General features: G+C 45.0%; 1 protein-coding gene across 1 annotated transcript in view; it reads right to left on the bottom strand.

Annotated features, from left to right (window-relative positions):
• Positions 1-16,516, bottom strand: part of Kctd3 (potassium channel tetramerization domain containing 3) — a 41,640-nt gene that overhangs the window by 14,718 nt on the left and 10,406 nt on the right. The window contains exons 2-6 of the mRNA XM_036202576.1: positions 13,624-13,743; positions 9,601-9,791; positions 5,330-5,445; positions 353-440; positions 157-273 (exon numbers count right to left, since the gene is read on the bottom strand). Coding sequence (XP_036058469.1) covers positions 157-273; positions 353-440; positions 5,330-5,445; positions 9,601-9,791; positions 13,624-13,743 — 632 coding nt within the window. The remainder of the gene's footprint in view (positions 1-156; positions 274-352; positions 441-5,329; positions 5,446-9,600; positions 9,792-13,623; positions 13,744-16,516) is intronic.

Here is a 16,516-nt window from a genome sequence, read left to right as displayed (position 1 = left end):
ATGTACAAGCATCACACTCAAGCACATGGTCTGTCCCCAGGTACATGTTAACATGTTAATATTTCTCATCATTCCTTCATTACAAGGCATCTTCCAGAATAGTAAACTCTAAATATACGCAGTCTCAAGAACCCCCGAGGCTGGCCATGTACTGACTTGTTTTGGGGGTGAGGTAAACACTCAGCGCAGTGATGGCATCATTGGAGGGGTCGTGATAGAGTTCAGTGACAAGGAGGTCGTTATCCTTCATGCGTAATGGGAACTTCTGCATGTCTGTAGACGAGAACACGTGTAGTCAGAACTAGAGGTGAGGTCTGGGTGTCCTCATGTAGAAAGCATGCTGGACACTCACCTATGTAATATATCGATCCGTTGTTGCATCCCAGGAGAAGGAAGGAGCCTGCAGTGTCATAACTGGTTATGGGAACAACATCCTGCACCTGATGCAGTAAGATTATTATTACACGTTAGGAAACATCCTTTCTAGTTTCTCTTCCAATGTTCTCAAAACACTGATTCCTTTGGGTATTTAGGAAGGCTTAGATCATGAACTGTCTTTAAGCTCCAGTGAAATGAAAAACACCCACACAGCTTTGAAGATACATGTTTTAACATGTCTGCATCCCATAGCAGCCCATACTCTCTGAAGTCAGATGCATCATGTCCTCTGCAAGTGATCATATCACAGATCCCAAAACTAGAAGACCAAGGCAAACTTCCCCCTTTCCTCCTAACTCACTCATGTACACTAAAGTGCAGAAGCCACACAGTGCATAATCAGGGCTAGTGAATAGCACAGGTGATTTTGAGACAGAGTGCAGCTGCCTGACAACCTGTTACAATTTCTTCAAGTGGACAGCATCCTGCTTTTACTGTCCTTACTAAAAATTCTTCCAGGAAAGGGCAGAGGCAGGCTCCCGTGTGAATTGTTTTCCAGGTACTAGAATTAAATAGTGCCTCTTCAAAGCAATCAGTCTGCTTTGCAAACAAGTAACTGTGAATCCAAAGACTTAAGTTACCACAAAAAATAAAACCAAGGAAACCAAGTGGCGGCAGCAGGCAACAGGATTAAATGTCTACGGCCAGGCCAGAGGGCATGTCCAAGTCCCCAATGGCCTAATGGTGTTGTGAAGCCGGGAGTCAGGAGGCCAGGCCAGACGCCCCAGCAGTGAACTCCACACGCAGGCCAGCCCTTCTCATGCTTCTTTCCAGCAAGGGAAGAGCTATGCGTGTTCTGTTTCACGCATGCACTTTCTGTGCTGCGGCTCCTCTAACAAAGCATGCACTCAACTCGAGGAGCCTGTACACCTCCGACAGAGAAGGGACAACCAGAAGATAATTCTGGAATGTCAGGCACAGAAGCAAGGTGTGCAGTATGATCACAGGAGAGGGGAGAGAGTGGCACCTCAACAGAGGTCAGGAGAGAAACCAAAGAGCAGCAGAACTCTGGGAATCCACACAAGAAGAGCAAGGCAGAGCTGAGCCCCTGCCCACTCTAGCTACACAGCAGGCACCAGGAATTAACGATTCCTCTGAGCTCTTCACACACAGGACCCTCTGCTCTGCACACATCATTGGAGTTCTAGTCAACGAGCTACACTAGGAAAGTCTCTGCAGACAACACCAGCATCTCACCTCAATGCTGGGTCAGGCCTCTCAGAGGATGTGGCAGCATCTCATGCAGCTTCTGTCTCTGCCAAGGCTTCCGAGCTGAAGTAAAGCTGTCTAAGAGTAAAGGCAGCTTTGCCTGCCACTCACCAAGCTCTGGCCCCAGCTGGCTGGATCGCTCCAGCTCCAGCACTACACAAGAACTTCCTCCACACCTACACCAGGGTCTCCAGAGCAGGGAGCAAAGGGGTCAGGCCTAGACTCCGCTTTGGAGTCACTTTTTGCTAAGAATGGTAGCAGCCTAGAGCTCCTAAGGCTCATCTCAGGGAAACACTATCTGCTGGTCTGCAGGGAGAGCCCTCCCCTCCCCAGGTCCAGCCTACTCCACAAGGGCGCAGAGTTTGCTCTGGATTACTCAAGGTCAGTGGCTCCTCCTCAAGCCCAGCCTCCACTGCTGAGCCATCGCGGAAGCCATTTTCACGGAGTCTCTACCCCACAATGCACATAGGAAATACTCGCCCATCTGTTAAGAGGCAATGTATGTATACCCCACTCCTGCTTTCCAGGACAAACATCCACAGGACTCTCCATGTTCTGATATGAGAATAAAGCGTGTAATCAATCTTTGCTTGAATCTATCTTTTTAGTGTAAGTCTAAATTTCCACTCAAAGGACTTGGGAAATGATGGTACTTAGGCTGAGCTCCCTATCTGACAACACTTATGAATGCTTTATACTAACCTTCCGTGACATCATGGCGTATGTGTGCGCTATGCTGTATGAGAAGGGAGAGATTAAATTAACAAGGAGTAAGAAATAAAGCCCAATTGGTTATCTCAACTAGATTGGTTTTTTATAACATTTCATCAGCATTTTATGAAGGCACAGTTGAGATGCTGATAGAAAACTATGAATTTTACAATGTTTTTGACAGTTAACTGTGGATACGAAGCTTAGTGAGTCATCTAACTAACATGTCAAATCCATCCTGACTGTACATTTAAAGTAAAGAACTCAGGGATTGCCCTGTGCACTTCCTCTGCTATTTGTGGCCAGAATGTTGCTAAAGGCCAACTCAGAACCTAGTCAACTAGTGCTCCAGCAGTCCTGGGAGCCAGCCTGCAGTCAGAGCTGTCTCCTGGGATCAGCAGACAGGAGGCTGAGGCTACACAGCAGGCCATCTCTGAGATGCACTAGGGAGAAATCCAGCTGGGTTCTAAAGCTCGTTTGCTGCACGGGTGCACAACTTTCCCAGGGTCTTTCTGAAATGTACAACAAATCCTTATGTCAGATGTGGTTTTCAGCATGCATGCTCCAGGCATGAAGAATCAGGTGATACACAGACAAAACACCCAAGGCCAAGACTAGCACAACATCCCGGCTCCAGTCTGGATCTCAAAGCTAGGAAAGCCTTTATGCTCAGTTCTGATATCAGAAAAGCCAAGACGACAAGGCCGCGCTTCCATGTGTGGACAACGTGTAACACAAGTGACAGAGCACAACTCCCCTCACTCACGTTCTTCTCTGCTGTGGACATTGATCTGTATAAATAAAATGCTGATTGGCCAGTAGCCAGGCAGGAAGTATAGGCGGGACAAGGAGAGAGGAGAATTCTGGGAAGTGGAAGGCGAAGGCAGGGAGATATGGCCAGCTGCGGCCATGACAAGATGTAAGGTACTGGTAAGCCACAAGCCATGTGGCAACGTATAGATTAATAGAAATGGGTTAATTTAAGATAGAAGAAGTAGATAACAAGAAGCCTGCCACGGCCATGCAGTTTGTAAGCAATGTAAGTTTCTGTGTGTTTACTTGGTTGGGTCTGAGCGTCTATGGGCCTGGCGGGTGAGAGATTTGTCCTGACTGTGGACCAGGCAGGAAAACTCTAACACTTCTCTGCAGGGCACCAGCAGCAGGAGACTCCTGGCGACTCTCCCTTCTGCATCCACCCATGTCAGTGACTCTCCACGTTCCTGGGCCTACGACCTTCACACCGACAGCCACTGCGGTGCCTCTACTCCATTTAGTGTAACCCCTTCTATGCAAACCTGACTTCTGCATCTTCACTGAAACTCACACAGCTTCCCAGACTATCACCCCTTAACTGAGACTCATCCAGGGTTACTAGCTCCCTAGTTCCTCAGTCCTAAGATCTCAGCAATGTTCGTTCCTCCAGAACCTCATGTCAATCATGTCACATCCTCCCCCAGCCTGTAACTTTGAAATCCACCCTTCACCTCTGCTGAGTACCTTGTCATCTGGCTGGGCTTACTTGTACCTGTTTTCTATTCCTGATGCCTACATGCTCACCCAGATGCCCCTAGGGCTCCCATTCATCAGTATGTATGCTGGGTTCACTTCAAGGCCAGCAACGTACCGAAACCTTGGCTGCACAAATGTAACAGACGCAGTACTTGCAGGTCACTTCCACTCCACCATCTCTAGACTTGCTAGCATTTCTAACATGGATGCTATTGCACCAGCTGAGCTCTGCATTGTTAGGAACAGTCCGGGAAGATGTCAATCCTGTTCTGGAATGCTCTCAGTCCAGCTGGCTGAATCTATGGATTCACAACCCAGGGATATGGAGAGCTGGATGCATTTTCAAGCCAGCTCAATAAGAGATTCACCAGGCTGCAGTGTGAGAATGGTCCCAACCCCTCACTGCCACCACTCTCTTCCCAATTTCTTCCAAGTTATCAACCTGCTTACGTTCCCTCCAGTCCCCTGATAACCCGTTTCTTTCCCGAACTGCCTTCCCAGAGCTTCTTTGTTATCTTGGTCCAACAACTCTGCCATCATTCTATTTTCTCAGCTCGTGGTGCACATGCTGCACTCACCTAAACAAAACACTACACTTGCTTGTCCCTGCTCCTGTTCCAGTTCCAGTTCTCAGTACTAACAGATCACTTGGCCCATGAATTCTTGTGGTCCTTGGTAACACACTCCCACATACTCTCCTTCCTCACCATCTGTCCCAGAGAAGGGAGGGTCTGGATAGCCTCTCTAGCTGAGCTCTGCATCCCACACCTTCCTCACTTCTGCAGAAAAAGTCACACTCCATCCTTCCAACTCCAGTGCTTTCTCTGTAGCTCCCCTCTCCACCTACACCATGCTCAAGCTTCTCCTACCCTAGAAAAAACAAAAAGCATCGTCCCTTAAGTATAGTTAGCTTAGAAAGAGACCAAAAAACAAAAAACAAAAAAACTCAACAAACAAACAAAAATCCTTGAAAATCTTTCTTGACTTTCACATTATTACTTCTGAAGCCCTTAATTTCTTCCCCACTTTTTCCAGAATCAACTGTCAGCCATTTTTTCAGTCTGGTCTCATTCTCCTTAAGCCCTGGAAGGTGTTTTTAGCTGACTACTTATTATCTCTGAACAGCCTATGTCCAGACTCAGCTATGATTTCACTCAATAAATGAAGTTTGCTTGATTCCCATGCACACAACATAGCTCTTAAAAATCTCAGGGAAATGGAAACAAAAATTGCCAAGACTCCGTTTATAACTTATCATTATATAAATAAAACAAACTCCCTTTAAATAGTAAGATTTCTATCATTATATAAATAAAACAAACTCCCTTTAAATAGTAAGATTTCTATGTAGAAACAAGTCTCCCATTGGCAGGACGTACTCACCATTGGTGGGAATTCTGTAAGAAGGGGCAGTTAGCATGAAACTGTGTTTACTTCATAATGAGCATTAATTGAGACTAACCTGCCAATGCTGAGTGACAGCATTCCACACTCCCACTTTCCCTGTATGACTTGTGGCCACCAACTGGTTCCCAATAAAGAAGAGGGCATCTACAGGAACACCAAGACTGAACACACCTTAAATGCCAAAAGCAAACAGACATTAATCAGGCACCATTTTTATAACCAGCTACAACCTAGATTAAAAGCATCTTTTGGTTACTGACTTAAGCCTACCGACTGTGCTCTATGCTCAATAGGGACCAGAAATAAGGCAGAACCTCAAAGTTTTTAAGCCATTCCGAAACTCTTGAAGCAGAGGGGACTGACTGCCCAGCAATCTCCCATAGATGTAAGACCAGCAGCCCATTCAAAGTTCTAAAGCAAACTGAAGAAAGCCATGGGACCAGAGAGATGGCTTAGGAGAAAAAAGTGCAGACCGTGCAGGCCTGACAACCTGAGTTAGAGCCACAAAACCTACAGTGGAAGAAAAAATGGACTCCCCAAAGATTGCCTTGACATCAGATGCACCATGACCTATGCTCATACTGTATTCACATATACTCACATATGTTAAATGTCAGAAATAAAGCAGTAAGAAAAATGGGCAAAGCCAAAACTTCAGAATAAAATCTGAGAATGTCCTGCCGGGAACATCTCCTCTTACACATTTAAGTGTCTGTATAAATACATATTAGACACATGACTACAACACCTGCCAACCAAGACAAAGCTATAAGATACATAAACCACCACTACCGCCCTTTGACAAAAACAGGTAAAGAAATAAACTGCACCAATGCAGAGAGTGGCAATCCCACATCATACAGTTATTTACACAGCCGTACTATGGTTCTGAGGCAGGCCAACTTTTCAAACTGCACTTGGTCCTGCGGCAGAAATTAAAGCAAGCTGATTTTCCTCTGGAGATGGTGAGGTTTGGAAAATCAAGGCCGACACTGTGAACGGTCTCAGGAACTGAAAGTGTCACTCTCACTTAGGCTCAAGGATGCTGACCACTGTCCACAGGGAAGGCAACAGCCTGAGCTATGACAACCTCCAACCAGCCTCTCGCATACAATACCGCCTGCAGCGACAGTCCTGGAGTCTCGCCTGAGCTGTGAGGCAGAGGTTCGGCCCTGGGAGAGCCATTATGGAGCCACCAGCCCAACAATGAATGTTCTCTGGATGGTGTTGTCAGATTCCAAAGGACAGCACACACTGGCACGGGCCCAGCTCCTACTGCGGCTCCCTATCCTGCTAGTCTCCGGCAACAAACTGAGGAGTAAATCTCCACTCACCAGCACTGAAAGGAGATGTTCCTAACTAACTTCCTCTCTGTTTACTTAGCGGCAGTCTCAGGTCTCTGGATGAATAAACACCATGACCAAAGCAAGGTGGGGAGGAAAGGATTTATTTCATCTTACAGCTTACAGTCCCACATCCCACAAGTCAGGACAGGAACCTGTATGTAGCAGCTGATACAGAGGTCTTGGAGGAATGCTGCTTACTGACTTGTTCCTCATGGCTTGCTCAGACTGCTTTCTTATATACTGCAGAGCCACTGCCCAGGGATGGCACTACCTGTAGTGACCTGACCCTTCACATCAATCACCAATCAAGAAAATGTACCACAGGCTCACCCACAGGCCAACCTGGGCATGTGGCAGGGGCATTTTCGCAACTGAGGTTCTGTCTTCCAGAATGACTCCAGATTGAGTCAAGCTGACATAAAAAGAGCCAGCACAGCAGTGTGTATTTAATGTTAAAATGTGTTTTCTAACAAACTGAAGGAGAAAGTGATACCATCAACCATGATAGAATAAATGGTATGTATTCAGTTAGTCCACACTTTAAAATACTAACAGCAAAATTGGATAAAATACAAGGTGACAGTTTGAAGCAATGTTCAACAGGCATCAGAGGATTCAAGATACGGGCCACTGTCTTCCTGCTGCCAGGATTCCCATCACCATACTGAGATGAACACTGTGTGGTGAGACACACACATACACACACACACACACACACACACGGGAATTGCACAGGGGTTTCGCTAAGGTCCCATCACCATATAGAGATGAACAATGGGTGAGGGCTGAGGGATAGACATAGAAAAAACTCTGTCTTTCTACTTCCAGGATCCCCATCACCATACAGAGGTGGACACTGAGGGTGGAGGGACACAGAGTTGCCCAGGGTTTCACTAAAGACATCCCAGGAATGAGTGAAGGAAGGTGCTGTGAGTGTGTGGACTGGTGAGAAGTCCCAAGAGCCACAGCAGATAAGGTGCCATCTCACAGTGACATGTCTTGCTTGAAAACCTCAGACACTCACTGAGAGGAAGCAAGGAAGGGAGAGAGGGAGAACGTGGAGAAAGAGATTTGGTATTTGGCATAGTGTTCCTCAAAAATCAGTAAGACAAACCTAATTCAAGGAAACCATCAGATTGAATTTTTATAGCTGGTAACAAATACTAAGTTTCAGCTGGGCAGTGGTGGTGCACGCCTTTAATCCCAGCATTCAGGAGGCAGAGCCAAGTGGATCTCTGTGAGTTTGAGGCCTGCCTGTTCTACAGGACAGGCACCAAAATACGCAGAGAAATACTGTCTCGGGGAAAAAAAAAGAAAATTTTTCAAAGCTTCGTGTTATGGGATATTTGTACACTGTGTGAAGGTGTATTACTGTGAATAGTGTAATAAAAAGCTGAATGGCCAATAGCTAGGCAGGAGGTATCGGAGGGATTTCCAGGAAAGGAAGAGGAGGGGGAATCTAGAGGAGACGCCAGCAGACACTGAGAGGAAACAGGAGGTACAAGATGGAAGAGAGGTAACACCACATGATATAACATAAATTAATATAAATGGGTTAATTTAAGTTACAAGAGCTAGTCAGGAACAAACCTACGCTATAGGCCAGGCTTTCATAATTAATAATAAGCCTCTGTGTCATTATTTGCAGGGTGGCACCTGACGAAAAACTACAGTCTCAAGTGAAAATTAGTAGTCTGAAGTCTCAGCTGAAGGTGACCACTTGCTAACACAGGGAGTCAGATGTATGACCAGTGCTGATACCAAGCTCTGGACAGTTTAAAGCTTATAGTGAACAGCATCAGTGTCTAGAAAAGCTGCCTAACTCAGCAAGCCAACCTTCCCCATCGACCAGCACAGGTATTACAAACTCAGGTCTAGAATAAAGACCGTTGAAAGAACAAAACAGGCTGGAGGATTTCAGTTCAGCAGAGTTAGGAAGGTTTCACAACGCTGGAACAGGATTCAAGGGAAAGAGCCCCAGTTATCTGAAAAGACCCAGCTGTTCATCTGTTTCAGGCTACCCTGTCTTTGCACATGTCAATAAAAGCCATGTGTCACAGCAAACTGAAGACGTTGTGCAGGGCTATGAGGGCAACGGTGCTTGCCGCATATGCCTGAGGTTAGATTCCCAGCACATGCCTGAAAAGAGAAAATGTCCTACTTGCCTACAACCTAGCCTTAGTGGTGGGGGTGAGCAGACAGTGGGATCACTGGGTTTGTTGGTCAGCCTTGGCAGAACCCAGCAAGCTCCAAGTCAGTGAGGGACTTTGCCTCAAGGGAGTAAGGAGGAAAAGGACAGAGCAGAACACCCTACATCTTCCTGTGACTCCAGACAGGCACACGGCCATGTAAACTAACACATTCATAGGCACACAAGCATAACCACACACATGCACACAAAAGTTTAAAAAGACATCATGGAGATCTACAAACTAACGATTATCACTTGTCTCAAAAATTTTGTTTTTGGAAAACATCTCTTTGTTAACATGTAATCTGAATCACCATGCAGTGAGTTTAGCACTGCTATTCTTTATATCAGTAAGTGTCAAAAACTGAAAGTTTAATTCCTAATAAGGTGAATGCCAATAGATAAAAAGCTGTACAACACTTTCTGGTCTTGACTAACTAAGAGAACTCTGATTCTGAGACCAAGAAAGTCTGAGAAATCTGACCACAGAAATGAGGCGACATGAGCTGTGCCATCCTCAGAGTGTGAGAGCAGAGGCAAACAGCCACCGCTGGACAACCTGAGAGGAGCAAGTGTGCCACATCCAGGCTCATGGGAGCAAAGTGAACCCCGGGCTCCCCTGAGGCCTTAATGTCATCCTCTAACACAGCAGCCTCTCACTGAGAGGCCTGGGGCCACTAGGCCCGTGCAGAAAGTGTCACGGCCCAACTGGCTGTCACACTTACAGCCAATCTCTCCTAAACCTCAAACATACACGGACACAGCCAAGCACAGTGGAAAACTCCCTACCGATTTCACTGCCACTCCCTCCATCCTGAACACTCCACAGGATGATGCTGCTCTCGGAAGCCACGGCCACCATTTTGTCTTTGTCTCCATGAGGACCTCCGACCACTTTTGCATTTAAAGCCACTCGTTCAATGGTCCAGTCCAGGTACGGGCTTGTAAACACCTGCTGCCACCCTGAAGACTCTTTGATCCTGTTAAGAATAGATATGTAAGTAAACTTGGTGGAGAAGAGAAGAAGAACAGAAATCAACATAGCAAAAATAAAGAAATAGATGGCCACACCCTCCACCTATCTATATTTCCTGAATGTAACTGACACGTTACCTACTGCTGTAGAATGTTATTTTAACTGGGCAAAGATGTGTTACATTTGTTTATGCTGCAGACTATTACTTTAACTGTATAAAGGTGTGTTATTTTTCTTTCTAACGATGTGAAGATGTGTGTTTCATTATGTAAAGATGTGTTGCATCTGTTTCACCTTGCCTGCCTAAGGCACCTGACTGGTCTAATAAAAAGCTGAATGGTCAATAGGAAGTCAGGAGAAAGGATAGGCGAGGAGAAGAGAGAAGAGAATGAGAGAGACACCCAGGGCAAGAAGCCAAGCAGCCATCAGTGAGCCAGAGAGATATCAAGAAAGTAAGAAAAGGTAAAAAGCCCTGAGGCAAAGGGTAGATAAAGAGAAACAGGTTAAGTTAAAAGGGCTACCCAGAAACAAGCCTAGGCTAGGCTGAGCATTCCATAACTAATAAACTTTTCTCTGTCATGATTTGGGAGCTGGTTGGTAGCCCAAAAGAAAAGGTCTGGTACAATCTACAAAGACAGTTTTATCCCTGATCTTACATTTACATACATAGGACATATGACCACAAAAAAAGGACTAGAATATGTATTTCTCTAAAGAAATTATAAAATACTTTAAAAACTAAAAAACAATTAAGATTGTTGTTATTTCTCACATTTCCCCATGAGGCTACTGTCACTCTGTATGGACAGTGATGGCCAACAACAGAATTTTGGTATTCCTTCCTGTTAGCAATCATATTAATGATGCCACTAGTGTGATGTGGCAAGAACTGAAGTCTCTGTACCTCGGATGACATTACATCATAACCTTAAACTCCTTAGAACAAATGCACAGTGGGGCTGAGAAGTCTCCTCTGAGATGGTTTATGAGTCTAGACTGACACTTCACTAGGCCACTGATTCCCCAACAAGAACATCTTCGGGCTTCTCCAGTAACTACAGGTGGACTTCTGGTTATCTCCTCTTCCTCCCTGGCCCCTTTGCCTGTCTCTCTCTGAGGTAAGGTCTTTCTATGTACCTGAGGCTGGCCTGAAGTAGAACTTACTGTGTCTCCAATTCCATCCTCTTGCCTCAGACTCTTGGCTGAGATTGTAGGCTTGTACCACCATGCCTGGCTCCCACTTCTAACAGATTTCTCTGTCCTGTGTGAATTTAGGTTTTCCAGACAGGTACTCTATCTGACTGCACAGCAAGCCTCCATGTTTACAGCCTGCTTGTATCTCATAATGAAGAAGTCACCAAAAGTACCATCCTGGTCCTGCCTATCAGGTTGCCCTTTCCCACTGTGGGCACTACGGGCACACGGTGACTGCTAACCTTGGTGGCCATTGGTAGAACATGTGCTGCTTAACCGGCACACGCGCAGGCATGGCCACCATTTTCATTTAAATATGTATGCTCCAGTAACAGACAACTACAGCTCATCAGGCCCTAACTGAGAATTAATGTTTTCTTAACTTAAGCGTCAAAGCAACAAAGGGAAAAAAATGTATCAATTTCTCTCCACTGTAAGGTCTATAATTACCCTTTTCGGCCACCAGATGGAGTGATGTATCAAGATAAACATAAAAACACCCATCTAACAAACTAAAACAGGCAACTACTGCACACGAAAGATGGTCAGACTAGGCGCAAAGCAGGGACTGCCCACACTTCAAGACTAATGCCACACAGGCTGTGTGGTGGTGTGGACTTAGGGCAGCTTCCAACAGATCACAGCAGCTGTGCTGGCGGACTGAAGGACAGAGGGTATGATCACACAAACAAAGACGTAGGGACACACACAACACCCACTTCCAGAGAGCACACTTTGTAGTTGTGTGTCTGAAACAATTAGGATCTTATAGGATAAAATATTTATAACCTGGAGAGCGTGACTGCACAGCTACAGAATTTAACCAGTAAGGCAGGTGAAGCTGTGTTTTCAAATTGAAATGCATGTAAAGAAATCGATCAGATAAATAGTTTTCCATGGAGGTGATGAAAGTTAAAACACGTTAAACAAGACAACAAGAACTGACAATCCAGCTCTTCACTGCTGACTCTGGAGTTAGGACGGCAGTGCAGAGATTATCGTGTTTTCCACAGTAAAGCCTCACCCAAGGCTTAGTAAGTGTGAAATGTAAACACACTGTTCCTCAAATGGGTGTATTTAAGCTTGATAAGCATGTAAGAGTTCAAGATACCCAAATACACAGATACACAGACATATGTGTGTGCGTGCGTGCGTGCGTGCGTGCGTACACCCATACAAAACACGGGTGCGCCGCGCAGTGGGGGTAGCTTTACACTCAACAGGAGGCTGACTTACATGATAAATGATACAAACATAGTTACTCACATTCTTAAACACCACCTACAACAAAGGACATTCCTTCCACACTTGAGAGTGCAAGAGGGCAGCAATTTATACAAGTTCTTTATTACTCAAAGACTGACAAAGTCAGGAAGAAAATGGGATACAAAACTAGAGCCTGACTACACAGAAGCCAGTAGCCTACGGAAAAGCACACAGTGGCCACCACATCATTCTCCTTGAACTTATAGAAAACTGTGAAGAAAATTATCTTGCAGAAAAGACTATGATCTTAAAAAGTACTATGAAATGTCTTTGGAAATCTTTTATCATCAGTCTGTGACAGGGGCAGAGCTGCCACACTATGTAATCGTCACCATCGTGCACATTCCTGGACTCCCTGCCAATAATCAATGTGCACCTAGTACAAAACAACCAGGAGACCGGCATCCAGGGACCTTCTCAGTTTAGACTCAGATGACGGTAAATATAAACCAACTCTAAAAAGTCCCCTTACTAAATTAGTCTCATGAGCTATAAGAGCTATCTACAAAACAATCACCCCAGAGCTCACTTCTATACTCTTTAGTAATCAAATTAAAACCTGCAAAGCGCTAGAACAAAGCCTCACAACCAAAGGCATGTCCAAGCAACTGGCATGCATTTCCCTCCAGAGGCAAACCTGCATGGTACACTTTCAGGATTTACAATGGGACTGGATTTTAAACTTTTAACCTTCAGCTTTTTTTTAAACCAAAGTGACAAAAAAATTTCTCACTTCTTTGACTTTCCAACAACAAAATTTAGTGGGATTATATTGAGAGAAATTCTGGCCACCTCTCTGCCTCTGCCACCAGAGCAGCAGCATTGCCTAGGGCCCACAGGCCAAGGGGCTTTGAAGGAGGAGTCAAACTTTCCCTAGTTAAAAACAAACTCACTTTGGACTCTGCACTCCTCTTCACTGCCTTCCAGTCTAACTCAACCACCTTAAACCTCCACACACCGCAGACACTGAGCTGTATCATTCTACACCAGCAGGTCTGCCTGACACTCCCACAGTGTGGCAGATTATCCAGTACAGAGCTCCCCTCACCTCTACTGCACAGTATGAAACTGACTCATCATAAAAAAAGAAGTTGCAGAGCTCACATTAATAACCCTGCCTAACACCATCAATGTAACAACTAAGTGAGCCAGAAAGAACAACATATCTCATCTGCACCACAGTTTCTACCATCTGGGAAACACAGAAGCCATTAAGGCTATCAGAAGGTAGGTATTAACTAAAACAAACTAAATTTTTACCAAATGAAGTGGGTGAAACATGCAGAAGAGAGACTGATGGCTAAAAGAAACAGATATTGAACTAAATATAACACATAATTAGCTAAAATAAAACCAAATCATGGAGGACGAGGTACCTGTAACAAACGGCGAAATGCGCATAGGCAGCTACAATCCAGTTGTGGTGGCCAGCGACTATTAGCACCTTTCTTGGATCCACTGGAAACCCTGCAGGATTGGGAGAGAAGCATGCACATCTTCAATCAGGTGGAAAGTTCTGGCTCCAAGGCCACTTCATCTCTCCCTGTCTGGCTGATAGGAGCTCAGAGCAGAGCACGCTCACAGCTTATACTACAGAGCATGCCTTCATCAGACAGAGGCAAGGTAAAGTGTTTCCAACAGATACCACACAGCCAAGAGCCTAAAATGTGAACGCACCAGCTAGCTTACAGCAGAAACTTGGTTAACTGTTCCACAGAAAAAAACAACAGAAAGAAAACAAAAACAGAGGATCACATTACACTTCAAATGAAAATGAGTGTTAAATAAGATTTTCCAAGATCTAAATGATGAATCTAGATGCAAATGGAAATAAAGGGCTGGGGTGTGGTCCGGAACCACAGCACTCAGCACTGCCATGGGTTCAACACACAGCACCATGAGAGTGTGAGTATGTGAGAGAGTGTGAGTATGTGAGAGAGTGAGTATGTGAGAGAGTGAGTATGTGAGAGTGTGAGTATGTGAGAGAGTGTGAGTATGTGAGAGTGTGAGTATGTGAGAGTGTGAGTATGTGAGAGTGTGAGTATGTGAGAGAGTGTGAGTATGTGAGAGAGTGTGAGTATGTGAGAGAGTGAGTATGTGAGAGTGTGAGTATGTGAGAGTGTGAGTATGTGAGAGAGTGAGTATGTGAGAGTGTGAGTATGTGAGAGAGTGTGAGTATGTGAGAGAGTGTGAGTATGTGAGAGTGTGAGTATGTGAGAGTGTGAGTATGTGAGAGAGTGAGTATGTGAGAGTGTGAGTATGTGAGAGAGTGTGAGTATGTGAGAGAGTGTGAGTATGTGAGAGTGTGAGTATGTGAGAGTGTGAGTATGTGAGAGAGTGTGAGTATGTGAGAGAGTGAGTATGTGAGAGAGTGTGAGTATGTGAGAGAGTGTGAGTATGTGAGAGAGTGAGTATGTGAGAGAGTGTGAGTATGTGAGAGAGTGAGTATGTGAGAGAGTGAGTATGTGAGAGAGTGAGTATGTGAGAGAGTGAGTATGTGAGAGAGTGTGAGTATGTGAGAGAGAGTGAGTATGTGAGAGAGTGAGTATGTGAGAGTGTGAGTATGTGTGAGAGTGTGAGTATGTGAGAGAGTGAGTATGTGAGAGAGTGTGAGTATGTGAGAGAGTGAGTATGTGAGAGAGTGTGAGTATGTGAGAGAGTGTGAGTATGTGAGAGAGTGTGAGTATGTGAGAGAGTGAGTATGTGAGAGAGTGTGAGTATGTGAGAGAGTGTGAGTATGTGAGAGAGTGTGAGTATGTGAGAGAGTGAGTATGTGAGAGAGTGAGTATGTGAGAGAGTGAGTATGTGAGAGAGTGAGTATGTGAGAGAGTGAGTATGTGAGAGAGTGTGAGTATGTGAGAGTGTGAGTATGTGTGAGAGAGTGTGAGTATGTGAGAGTGTGAGTATGTGAGAGAGTGAGTATGTGAGAGTGTGAGTATGTGAGAGAGTGAGTATGTGAGAGAGTATGTGAGAGAGTGTGAGTATGTGAGAGTGTGAGTATGTGAGAGTGTGAGTATGTGAGAGTGTGAGTATGTGAGAGAGTGAGTATGTGAGAGAGTGTGAGTATGTGAGAGTGTGAGTATGTGAGAGAGAGTGTGAGTATGTGAGAGTGTGAGTATGTGAGATGTGAGTATGTGAGAGAGTGAGTATGTGAGAGTGTGAGTATGTGAGAGAGTGTGAGTATGTGAGAGTGTGAGTATGTGAGAGAGTGAGTATGTGAGAGAGTGAGTATGTGAGAGTGTGAGTATGTGAGAGTGTGAGTATGTGAGAGTGTGAGTATGTGAGAGTGTGAGTATGTGAGAGAGTGAGTATGTGAGAGTGTGAGTATGTGAGAGAGTGAGTATGTGAGAGAGTGTGAGTATGTGAGAGTGTGAGTATGTGAGAGAGTGAGTATGTGAGAGAGTGTGAGTATGTGAGAGAGTGAGTATGTGAGAGAGTGAGTATGTGAGAGAGTGAGTATGTGAGAGAGTGTGAGTATGTGAGAGTGTGAGTATGTGAGAGTGTGAGTATGTGAGAGAGTGAGTATGTGAGAGAGTGAGTATGTGAGAGAGTGTGAGTATGTGAGAGTGTGAGTATGTGAGAGAGAGTGAGTATGTGAGAGAGTGAGTATGTGAGAGAGTGAGTATGTGAGAGAGAGAGTATGTGAGAGAGTGAGTGTGTGTGAGAGAGAGGGAGTATGTGAGAGAGTGAGTATGTGAGAGAGTGTGAGTATGTGAGAGTGTGAGTATGTGAGAGAGTGAGTATGTGAGAGAGTGAGTATGTGAGAGAGTGTGAGTATGTGAGAGAGTGAGTATGTGAGAGAGTGAGTATGTGAGAGAGTGAGTATGTGAGAGAGTGTGAGTATGTGAGAGTGTGAGTATGTGAGAGAGAGTGAGTATGTGAGAGAGTATGTGAGAGAGTGAGTATGTGAGAGAGAGTGAGTATGTGAGAGAGAGTGAGTATGTGAGAGAGTGAGTATGTGAGAGAGAGTGAGTATGTGAGAGAGTGAGTATGTGAGAGAGTGAGTATGTGAGAGAGTGTGAGTATGTGAGAGAGTGTGAGTATGTGAGAGAGTGTGAGTATGTGAGAGTGTGAGTATGTGAGAGAGTGTGAGTATGTGAGAGAGTGAGTATGTGAGTGTGAGTATGTGAGAGTGTGAGTATGTGAGAGAGAGTGAGTATGTGAGAGAGAGTGAGTATGTGAGAGAGTGTGAGTATGTGAGAGTGTGAGTATGTGAGAGTGTGAGTATGTGAGAGAGTGAGTATGTGAGAGAGTGTGAGTATGTGAGAG

The sequence above is a fragment of the Onychomys torridus genome, chromosome 11 (assembly GCF_903995425.1).
Source record: "Onychomys torridus chromosome 11, mOncTor1.1, whole genome shotgun sequence".
Classification (NCBI taxonomy): Eukaryota; Metazoa; Chordata; class Mammalia; order Rodentia; family Cricetidae; genus Onychomys; species Onychomys torridus.
Note: the sequence above shows the minus strand (reverse complement) of the source record. Positions and strands in the feature narration are given on the sequence as shown.